This window comes from Diabrotica undecimpunctata, chromosome 6 (assembly GCF_040954645.1).
Source record: "Diabrotica undecimpunctata isolate CICGRU chromosome 6, icDiaUnde3, whole genome shotgun sequence".
NCBI classification, from domain to species: domain Eukaryota; kingdom Metazoa; phylum Arthropoda; class Insecta; order Coleoptera; family Chrysomelidae; genus Diabrotica; species Diabrotica undecimpunctata.
The window spans coordinates 147,325,590-147,338,034 of record NC_092808.1 but is presented as its reverse complement, the minus strand read 5'-3'; the positions used below and the strand labels follow the sequence as shown (position 1 = coordinate 147,338,034).

The window sequence follows — 12,445 nt, the reverse complement described above, 5'->3', positions numbered from 1 at the left end:
ACATCCTAACATTTCAACATCCATCGTTGGTTGCTATACGAAATAGCTGTGTTGAGGTCTTTCTATACCATGCTCTTAGGTTAGCAAGCCAGGATATTCTTCTTCGTCCTGGATCTCTTTTTCCTTCAATTTTATTTCTCGTTATATGTCCCAAGTACTGCAGCTTACGGCTCTTCACGATGTTGACCAAATCCGCAGTTGTCTTCATCCTCCGCAGTACTTCTTCATTGGTGACTTTCTATGGTCTGTCTATGGTATCTTCATGATCCTTCTGTATGACCTAAGTCAAAAGCCTGAAGTTTTGATACAGTTTCCATCTTCAATGTCCACGTTTCTACTCCGTAGAGAAGCACTGAGTACACATAACATTTAAGGAGCCTTATTTTTGTTTCTAGAGTGAGGTCATTCCTCTTGAACACAAAACTCATAGTCAAGAATGCACTTTTTGCCTTTCCGAGGCGATATTTAATCTCTTGGGTATTGTCCCACGACTCATTGACTATAGTTCCCAAGTAGTTGTATTGTGAGACACGTTCAATTCTCATTTGGTTCACATACAGATTTGCTCCAGTTATGTTTTCCTTGCTGATGATCATTAGCTTGGTTTTGCTTGTGTTTATATCCAGTCCATATTTTCTACTTGTTTCCGATATTTTGTTCATTAAGTTTTGTAGCCCTTCTATGGTATTGGAAAACACTATTGTATCATCTGCATACCGCAGGTTATTTAGCTTGACTTCATTTATTGAGATACCTTTATCAATATCTTTTAGAGCCTCTTCAAAAATTTCTTGATATAATTGTGGATTTAAGAAGGAGATTGAGCCCAAAATAGCATCTGTTGACCGTGCAAATTCGGCGGTAGTATTATTTTCAGTGTGAAGGTGCGCTGCCAGGTATATAAATTCGTTTACTGCTTCGATGACGTCGTTGGTGTTTATTATTAAACCCATTTTTGTAGCTGATGATTTTAATTCTACATACGGCTCTCATACAGCGTTTTCCATTCTCCCAACAATATTGATATCATCAGCGTAGGCCAGGATTTGCACTGATTTATTATATATTGAACCATTGGTTGTGATTTGTGACATACGTATTGCTTTTTCCAGAGCCAGATTGTCCAGTATACAGGAGAGAGGGTCACCCTGGCGCAGCCATTTGTTTTAAAAGCTTTAGACTGAATTTACCAACTGATTTGGTATTCCTAGCCATTTCATTGCTTTGAACATTTCTCTTTAATTCACAGAGACGTAGGCTGCTTTGTAGTCTATAAATATGTGATTAGTATCAATGTCACATTCCAATGTTTTTTCCAAAATTTGTTTCAGGATTGCAATCTGACGAATTGTCCATTTTTCACCCCTGAAACCAGCCTGGTATTTTCCTACTATCCGTTCGGCATATGGTGTCATACGGTGACATAGTACCGTGGAAACTATTTTATACGCTGCATTTAGAAGCGTAATTCCTCTGTGGTTAGCGCATTCAAAGATATTCCCTTTTTTGTATATGGTGCAAAGTATTCCAATATTAGAATCATTCGGAAGGGATTTCTGTGTCAATATTTCTTTTATAATCTGCTGTAATGCCATTATGGTATCATGGCCACCTTCTTTATATAGTTCAGTTGGGAGATTATGTATTTCGGGTGATTTGTATCTGGATGGATTAGGAATGGATTCCTAACCCACTCGTAACTACGTATTAGTCGGTCATGCTCAATCAAATATTTGTCAGCCTCGCTAAATGATTTTCAATGGTTTCAAAAACAACTTTTACGTGTTGTTCTTAAACCTTGTAAGTTTTAAGATATTCATCCACATTTGCAAACATTTCTAGTTTTTTTGCTTTAAATTTTTCCTCGACAATTTCAATTTTCTACAAAAAACATTAACTTTATCACTCGTATCCAATATATTTGTGTTGGCTCCTTGAAGCTGAAGCTTTAAAATATTTAGTTTCTCGAATATATCAACCAAGTAGCTCAATTTCAACAAAAATAAACCATCGCGAAACATCTCGGCTTCCAGTTTATTTTCTTCTTCTAGATAAACGTTTCAAAAATTTCCCGCGAGATAACCATCTTACCTCACAATAAAATAATGCTAAATGTACTGCACCCATGTCTTTACAAAGTGCAGAAAAGATTTTAATTTTCAAAGGTCTCATTTGTATATAATTAACTACTGTTACAATCGTAGTTAGTACAATATTCAGGCCAGGAGACATTTCTTTGGAAGCCAGAGCTTCTTTGTGGATCATACAGTATATCCATATATACATTGGAGACTTTTGTTTCACAAGCGCTTGTAGACTTTTTTATTAATTTAGTTATTTTTAAGTTCACTAACCAGTTAAAACTATCAAAAAATCAAAACCCCAAAAACATATACACGGAATGTGTGAGAGCTTTATACACCTGAAAATGCACATTCCACCCTTACTCCTTCCTTCCATTATTATTTCATCCCAAAAACCTTACTAACAATAAATCTGTTAATAAATAAAGTCAATAAATCAATGGACTTTGATCCACACTACCTAAAGTCCTTCTGGCAAAGGCCCTTCAGGCGTGCCACTCAGGCAAAAAGACCATCGAGCAATCAGCCGGCAAGGAGACCAAAACTGGTTTTGCCAAATTGGCGACTGTTTGACCAAGCACACAACTTCCGAACAGGGGGCCGTCAGCTTGCTGCCGACCTCCTGATCGGACACACATTTTTCTGGGACAGAGAGCCCAAAGTCAAGTCATAAATAAACTCAATAAAGTAAACAGGGAGAAAGGCTACATTAAGCTACCCCTTCAGTCAGGTGGCGTAACCACAAGTCAAGAAAAACGGAGGGTGTTTTGTTTTCCAAAATCGCCCGACGTAATAGTTCATAGACTCCTCTGCGTATGTCAGACGTAGAGGAGGGGTGGAGGAAAAACCTGGGGGTCAGATAGGTACCAAGAAAAAATGATTTGCTCTTTTGAAACGAGACCGGCTTGATCTTCGGACATGGGGGTCCCACTGACTAGCAGTGGTACACTCATGTTCCTAGGGGTTGGGATGAACTCATGTGTATGTATGTGTGTGAAGTTACATTATGGTTGTCAGCAGAAGAGAGAATCAAGTAAGTGTAAGTTTTTTGTCAAAATACTCAAGGTACATTATTATTGCATAGATATACTGTTATTGTACGAGAGGGGGCGCGGCGAAAATAATTATGGAAAATTGAGTCGCGAATGGTAAAAGGTTGAGAAACGCTGGTTTAGCAGGTGTGCGTAACTGCATTTCTCTTTTTATAAAAAAAAAATATTTTGATAGTTTTTAGTTTTCATTGTCTTTATTTCTTTATCAATAATATTATGACGTTTATCTCTACAGATTAGTAAAGAAAAAAGTTTTTTTTTGAGAATTTTTACCCCATTTCCGACTCCCAATTAGACTTATGATAATTAGCACCAATTTAGGTATTTGATATTGCAAGATATTAAATTTATCTTTAATCCTTTGGAGACATAATTTCTGTTGAGCGAAATAATTAAAAAAATAATTTATTAATGATCTAATTAATAATAAAATAGATTCAGAAAATGTATTATTCATAGTTAAATTATCATTCTTCAAAATAACACCAAACTATCCTTTCATAATTAAAATGGGTATTACTACATTCATATACATATATGTATAATTTCAGATTTGTAATAATACCCTGCAAAGCCTAGGGCTTTTGACAAAAACAAATATGTTACGAAATACAAACCTCCAAACCAAAATAATAATAATACCTACTTATCAACGCAGTGCGCAGCAGTAATGGCCCAGTTTTCATTCAACAGAGCAGCACCACACTTGTGCAAGTATGTGGACGTCCTCCATTGACGCAACGAGATCTGCCACGGCCATTTCCCGAAGGATGACTTCTCTCCACCCACTATCCTCGCCTCGGGGTACATACGTCTGCCGCATACTGTTCTCAACAGAAAAAAATTAAATTAGCATTTTAATGCATACCAAACAGGAACGTTGAGATATGTTTGAGTATGTGGTTGGTGGTATACACCAATAAGAAAAGGAAAACAACAGTTTTATCTGTGTTTTGTAAAACAAAACATGTTTTGATATTTTAACGTGAAAATGATAAATCTAAAGAATATTTACAATGCAGTGAGGCTATATTATTATAAATACGAGTTAGGTTAGGAAAAATGTTTTTCTCTTATATGCAGGGTGGTCCTTAAGTAATTGTACAAAAAGAAACAGTAGATTTTACACTTTAAAATATTACGATTTAAGCCAACTTCATTTAATAAAATGTTGATATTAAGAAAGGTCTTCTTCTTATGCTGCCTATCCGTTACGGATGTTGGACACTAACATGGCTATTCTGACTTTCTTGACTGCTATCCTGAAAAGTCCGGTAGTGGTTAAGTTAAATCATTTTCGCAGGTTATGCAGCCAGGATATTCTTCTTCATCCTGGACCTCTTTTCCCATGCACTTTACCTTGAAGTATGGTCCGAAGTAGGTCATATCGTTGTTCATTGCGCATTATATGGCCCAGGTATTCTAGTTTGCGACGTTTTTACCCATTCTATGTAGTACTTCTTCGTTGGTAACTCTGTCTATCCAGGAAATCCTCAACATGCGTTTATAGCACCACATCTCAAACGCTTTGAGTCTCTTCAGTGATGCTTCAGTTAAGGTCTATGACTCCACGCCGTATAAAAGAACGGAGAATACGTAGCATTTTAGTAAACGAACTTTTATTTCCAATTTTATATCGTGGCTGTTAAACATTTTTTTTATTTAGACGAAAGCTGATCTTGCCTTCTAGATCATTATCTTAATTTCCGTCGATTGGTAAAAAAGATACAGAAACAGTGTGCTTCAGAAACAGTAGTAAGTGCAGGAATATTAGAAGGGAAATTTAATTGTTTGATTTTTCGCCTTTTTTATCATTTCCCTCTATAAATGTAATTAAAATTTTAGTTAAGTGTGAAAAGAGAGGTGATATTTGAAGAACTATAGGCCAATCTCTCTGCTGTCCCAACTGTACGAACTGTTTATGAGAGTAATAACTAACAGGTTAATGTCGAAGCTCGATAGCTATCAACCGGTACAGCAGACAGGATTCCGAAAGGGTTGCAGTACAGCCGATCATCTTTTTACAGTCAGGACGCTAATAGAGAAAGCCAATGAATATCTTTTGAACTTATACATTGGCTTCGTTGATTATGAACATATGATTATATATAAATGGATTAGAAGCAAAGCCAAAGTAAAAGACGCAGGAGATCATGCTGCCAAATTAAAATGGAGCTTCGCAGGACAAAATGCAGGATAAAATATAGGATAAAAGATGGAACCACGAAATTTAACAATGAAGACCATGGTTAGGAAAGATAAGCAGAGGAAGACAAATGAGATGGGCTGATAACATTAAGAAGATCGGAGAACACAACTGGAAGCAAGTGGCGCAAACTAGAAGACACTGGATTAATTTGGGGGAGGCCTATGTCCAAAGTTAGATAACTTAAGACTGAAGAAGAAATAGAAGTGAAATTTTTTGATAAAAATTGAAATAATTGAATTTATTGTCTTTTATTCTAAATACGAAGGAGAGTAACAACAAAATAAGAGAGTCACGATTTTAATTGCATGTGAGTGCCATTATCTACTTAATCTGATCAAATAAGATCAGAATCGAGTACACAGAACAAGACTGTGTCGAATATGTATAAGACCTATAGAATGAATGTAACGTACGCTATAGAATTCAGAGTCTTAGCATGCGGGCAATTTTGTACTGATCATGTGATGACAGCATACTAGCAGCAAGGTGGGAAACATGCACTAAGTCTAAGAAACCAAGTACACGAAGACCTTTAGGAAACCCCAAGGGAACTATTATTGACATCGTTTTTTTATAATAAATTTTTTATTTATATTATTGATGTGGGTTTATGAACTGTACTTACCAGAGCAAGTATTAAAAATACATTACCGAGATAATTAATTATAATATACAAATAGTCTTACCATCAGTAAAATCGCTCATATTGACAGGCTGTGCAAAATTTTCTAACGGTGGTGTTGTATTAATAGTAGAGTTCTCAGCTTCTTCCGTTTCATTATCAACAGTTACAACCTCGATAGTACTCGAAGAAATACTAGAAGAGCTAGCTGTTGCTGTGGGTGCTTCTGTTGTTACGTTTTGAACTGTTGGTTTGTCGAATGGTGTAGGTAAGGTAATAGGCCCAAATGAAGAGCTGCTTGTAGATATAGGGGAAAGAGAACTTGAAGGTAAAGCTGTTGTTGATGAGTCCATAGAAGGCGGCATTGTTGCGTTGGACGACACGCTCGGCAGTAATACCCAACCATCCGGTGTAGTGATTGGCACCCAATCTAAATCAAAATAATATTGTTAGGATGTTGTACTGAGGTTGTATAATTTTGTTCGCAAGAACTTTTTTTATTGACAAATTTGACATTTTAAAGTATTTTCCTTTTTAATAATAATTTAAACTTTGCTTGCGTTTTTAAATTTGGAGTAAATACAAAATAATAATAATCATAAATTTTCGTTAAGAAGACATCTTTAGAATTTACAAAAAGGCTATGGATTTTTCATGGAACATATGTAAATACAAATCTTTCTCGGAAAACATTTAGATCGCGTATTTCTTGAAGACCTGTTCAAAGATAAATGCTTGGCGAATTAGTATTCCATGTTGAAACAAACCCCTGTATTGCAGGGTGAAGTTGATATTTTAATTATCTAAAAGTTCGTTCATTAATCTTCGTTTTTAAAATATAAGCTAAGAAGCTACATAATAATTTAATTTAACCCCAAGAGAACAATATAAAAAAGAAAACTAGTTGAATGATTCACTCAAAGATCTTAACAAAACACATCTTTTTTAACCAAAGTGTGAAGTGTTTCGAATTTGTTAATTTCGAAAATACCAAAAATGATGTTTAATTAGGTTTATTTCATAGAATACACTCACAGAATACATTTTCATACATCAGTTCGATCACCTAATATTGGTTCTAAGATATCTGGCAATTTATATTGAATCTTTCTTAGCTGTAGAGAGGACATTGCAGTAAAAGGTAGTGAACACTAAGCACATCACATACTTAGCAGTGTGGGTTTGATTTATCCTTTCTTCTTCTGCCAGTGCCTATCCTCTATGGATGTTGGCTACCACAATGGCCCATCATAATTAGCAGCTGTTCGAAATAGGTCTGTGGTGGTCATATCTGTCCACTGTCTCAAATTCTTAAGCCAGGATATTCGGCGGCGTCCTGGTCCTCTATTTCCTTCTATTTTCCCTTCTAATATCAATAGTATTATTCTGTATTTATTTTTATTTATCACTATATGTCCGAAGTATGCTAACTTTCTTTCTTTAATGGATTTCAAGACTTCAGGTTCTTTTTGTAAACGTTGCATTATTGCGTCGTTAGTTATATGATGTACATATGATATTCTGAGCATGCGACGATAGCACCACATCTCGAAAGATTACAACCGTCAGCAAGACGCATCAGTAAGTGTCCATGACTCTGCTCCATACATAAGAACAGAAAACACATAACAATTAAGGATTTTAAGTCGGAGATGTAAGTTCCAGGTTAAATTGCAGAGAACTTTCTTCATCTGTTGGAAGGCACTCCTTGCTTTTTCGATCCTACATTTAATCTTGTATGAGTGATCCTAGCTGTCTGTGATGTTGCATCCTAGGTATGATATTTTTTCTGTTCTATCCAATATCTCATTGTCTGTCATAAACTTTGCATCTGTATCTTGGTTTTTGCTTATGATCATAATTTTCGTCTTCTTATTATTAAGTTTCATTCTATATTTTCTACCGATGTTAACTACTTGATCTATCAGTCTTTGTAATCCTTCAGCACCATCCGCAACAAGGACAGTGTCGTCTGCATATCTTAGATTATTTATTACTTAACCGCTAACAATCACGCCATCAGTCGTTTCTCCCAAAGCTTCTCGAAATAGATGTTCAGAGTACGCGTTAAACAGCGAAGGCGAGAGTATACAACCTTGTCGAACTCCTCTTTGTATTGGGACTTCATCAAATAATTGATTGTCTACTCGAATCTTGGCTACTTGTTTCCTATAGAGATTGGCTATTATTCATATATCCTTGTCATCGATGTTTGCGATTCGCAAAGTTTCAATAAGCCTCTCATGCTGTACTTTGTCAAATGCCTTTTCGAAGTCAATGAAACAGGCAAAGACATCTGTATTAACATCTCTTGCTCGTTGTATCAATACTTGTATGCTAAAAAGTGCTTCTCTTGTGCCAAGACCGCTGCGAAATCCAAATTGTACATTAGCAATACCCTTCTCCAATTTCTTGTATATGCGTGCATGGATGATGTTTAAGAATATTTTGAGTGAGTGATTCATGAGGCTAATGATTCGGTATTCTTCACATTTCTTAGTATTTGCTTTTTTTGGTATTGGTATAAATATGGCCATGTACCAATCTTTTGGTAAAGTTCCTGTTTCATATATACGGTTAAATAATTCTGTCATAATGTCAAGTTGATTATCTTCTATCAATTTCAATACCTCAGCATATATTTTATCAGGTCCTGGTGCTTTGTTGTTTTTTAGACGACTTATAGCAGATCTTACTTCTGATTTTGTTATTGTTGGTCCATTCTCGACGTTGTCATATACTTCAATGTGTTGGTTGTCACTGAACAGTTCTGCTATATATTCCTGCCATCTGTCCAGTTTTTCTTGCGTATTGAATAGTATGTTTTCATCTTTATCAAACAGTGCAGCAGGCATTGTTGTTCTATATATTCCTGCCATTTCTTTGATCTTCCTGTGCATATTGAATATATCATGTTTTTTTCTGTAGGATCTCTATTTCTAAGCATTTCTCTAACAGTCAGGATTCTTTTGTTAATTTTATTTCTTTAAATACCTTTTTGTGGTATTCCTTTTACTTTTCTGCGTCTTTATTCTTAAACTCTCTTCTTTGCTCCATAAGCTCTAAAATCTGATGTGTCATCCATGGTTGTTTTATTTGTCTTTCCTGTTTGATGTTGTTTATTGTTGTTGTTACTAATACATCTTTGATCTCATTCTACATTGTATCTATATCTTTCCTATTATGTGTTGCAATGTCGTTAAATTTTGTGTTTATTTCTTCTTGCATTTGTTGTTTTACGTTGCTTTGTTTCAGTTTTTGTATGTTCACCGTTCTTACAACGCCCGACTTTCGAGTTTTTTCATCCTTACTCTCAGTTCAGCAAGCAATAAGTTATGGTCGGAGTTAATATCTGCTCCAGGATAGGTTTTTATTGAAGTAACCGCATTACGAAACCTTTTATTTATTAGAAAATAATTTATTTGATTTCTAATTATTTGTTGCGGTCTATCGGCGAGAGACCTCCAGGTATATAGACTTCTAGCTGGTAGTTTGAATTAGCTGTTCATGATTACATAATCTGTTTCTTGACCAAATTGTATCAGTCGTTCTCCTCTTTCATTCCGTATACCCAATCCATACTCTATTATTATTATGCCTTTTACTGTACTCTTTTCAATTTTGGCATTAAAGTCTCCCATGATTATACTGACTTCTTCTTTTTTCATATTTTTCGATGCATTTCTTAATTCTTCATAGAAATGTTCAATCTCTTGCTTTGAGTTATCCGATGTCGGTGCATAAATGTGGCAACATTTACCTTTTATTAATTCTGCAGACACTGATATTTACGGCGCCGCTGTCATTCAAACCTAACCTCAAAGACATACACGTGATTTAGTAGTTTGTTGAGTTATTCTTTTGTTTTATAGCTGTATTAAATACCTATATTGGTGATTTTTCTTCAAAATTATACATCAGGGATAATATAAATGATCGCACAAAGAGAATTATGACTGCAGTTTATGCAAAACAATGTGCAGAAAGTTACGGTAAGTTTTTAACAATAAGTGTAAGTTAGATCAGGATGTAAGTAAGTAAATGTTTTTAGAAAACGGTTGCGACTCGTCAGATGTGGAATTTACTTCCACAGAACCATAAACGATCCAGCTTATGTTTAAAGATCGTCAGATTCTGATGATTCTGAAGCTGCTGCTAGGTTGCCACCAAAGTCTGAGATGGAAAAAATGCAGACAGAAAGTGAGTAATCAGATTCCGATTCCAGTGATACCCTATTGACAAATTACAACAAAACAGTCTACCAAGTCAGTGTTCAATACTGATGCCATCAATTATTATTTTACATCTGGTTGGTTCTTTGCTAACTACTATTGTTTTATTTTCTGAGATAAGATTGTCATATTAAATTCATCAATATTGCGTCGTCTGCGTAACAGAGTATTTTGATTTCTTTGTTTCCCATTGTTTATCCTCTTTTTTTGTTAACGGTTTTGATTATTTCATCCATGATCAAATTGAAGAGCATGGGGCTCAATGAATACCCTTGTCTTATTGCGCTGCCTATTTCTATAGGTTCTGTAAGTTGTCAATCTATTTTGACTTCCATTTTGTTGTTTTGGTACAAAGGTAAAGAGAATAAATATATTATATAATATTATTTTATTTCAAATTAAAAAGTGTGATTGAATGTTTAAGGATTGAACTTGTTCAGGAAACTCAACTATTTATACCTAAGCTACACAAGTCAATTAACAAGTACAATTCAACGTTCAAGAGAAACAAACAAGTAAAAGTAATAACTGAAGTTTCGAAAAATCTAAAACAAAAACCAACGTGGCTAATTAACCAAGTCCTAATATACTGCCCAAAGTCTGAAAAACTTTTCGCTTAAATCTCATTAATGAAAGTCGGTAACAAAGGAAAAGCGCACATCGAGTCACCGGCGAATCTAGAATTTTCAGCGAACTCCCAACTCCGCCGAATATCAATGAATAAGATTTATAATCGGATTGTAGAGTTCTGAAGTTCTTGAACGTTAATGGAAGTTTTATTTCATTTTGTTTTATTCGCCAGGGACAGGTAGGGAATTGGAATTAAGTCTTATTATTCTAAGAAGTTACTTCGGACAAATTAAAAAATTTAATGAGGATCGTAATGGTTCTTATATGTCACAAATAAAAATTATGCGATAAAGTGGCATTTCTTCTCTAAGAACGTTGTAATTTATTTCTTTAAATTTTCATATCTTAAAAGCCTCTGCGAGGTTTTTGTATATGGAATATTTTGCTTTTCACGGGCTAGTTTTGTGTGCTCCTTAGGTAATTTGTCATTCTTTTATATTTTTCTTTTTTCAAGAAAAATAACGAACAGCGTGGAAAAACAAGTATCAAGCTTGAGTAAAACACAAAAATATAATGCATCTAGACCAGGCGATGTGCCCAATGAATTGGTAAAATTCATTATTAAAGACGACATCAATTTGATCGTTGGAATCATTAATTATTTAGTTTATTAGATTGGCACAATTCGCATACAAGAGGAGTTCACTAAAGTTGCGTTGTGCTCTCGGTGCCCGGTGCTGTAGTTCTCGGATTTTACAGATGATACATCTGCTAATGAAGAAATTTTAAAGAATTAACAGCTTGCAGACGATAAAATTATTATTTATACATCAGGAAAAATACCACAAGAATGGCTTTTATCCACCTTTGTTACTATACCCAAAAAAGATAAATGCCAAACAATGCAGTGATTACCGTACAATCAGTCTGATGAGCCATGTACTGAAAATATTTCTGAAAATTATACACTCTAGAGTACACAGAAAACTGGAAATGGACATCAATAATACCCAGTTTGGATTCCGAAATGGACTTGGAACAAGAGAGGCGTTGTTTTCACTGAACGTTATGTCTCAAAGATGTCTTGACATAAATCAAGATGTATTCATGTGTTTCATAGATTACAACAAGGCCTTTGATAAAGTGCGGCATGATCACCTAATCAGACTCCTGACAGAAAAGAATTTAGATAAACGAGACATCCGACTAATAGCAAATATGTACTACAATCAGAAAGCAGTAGTGAGAGTAGAGAATAATACCACTGAAGAAATCGAAATAAAGCGAGGTGTGAGACAAGGGTGTATACTGTCACCAACCCTATTTAATCTCTATTCCGAAGACGTAATGAATAGAACACTCTCTGAGCAATCTGTAGGTATTAAAATAAATGGTGTTAGATTAAACAATCTGAGATTTGCCGACGACACCGTTCTGATCGCAGAAACACTTGAAGAGCTACGGACATTGGTGAATAAGATAGCAGACTCCAGCGAAGAATATGGACTATCTTTGAACATAAAGAAAACTAAATTTATGGTTATATCGAAATCAACACAAAATGTCCAAAATTTATATTTACACAATGAAATTATCGATCGAGTTAGCAAATACAAATATTTAGGCACTTTTATAAATGAAGACAACGACAGCTCAGCAGAAATCAAAATAAGAAT

General features: G+C 35.0%; 1 protein-coding gene across 1 annotated transcript in view; it reads right to left on the bottom strand.

Moving 5' to 3' along the window:
• Window positions 1-12,445, bottom strand: part of Np (serine protease notopleural) — a 133,751-nt gene that overhangs the window by 19,589 nt on the left and 101,717 nt on the right. The window contains exons 5-6 of the mRNA XM_072535708.1: window positions 6,032-6,397; window positions 3,783-3,960 (exon numbers count right to left, since the gene is read on the bottom strand). Coding sequence (XP_072391809.1) covers window positions 3,783-3,960; window positions 6,032-6,397 — 544 coding nt within the window. The remainder of the gene's footprint in view (window positions 1-3,782; window positions 3,961-6,031; window positions 6,398-12,445) is intronic.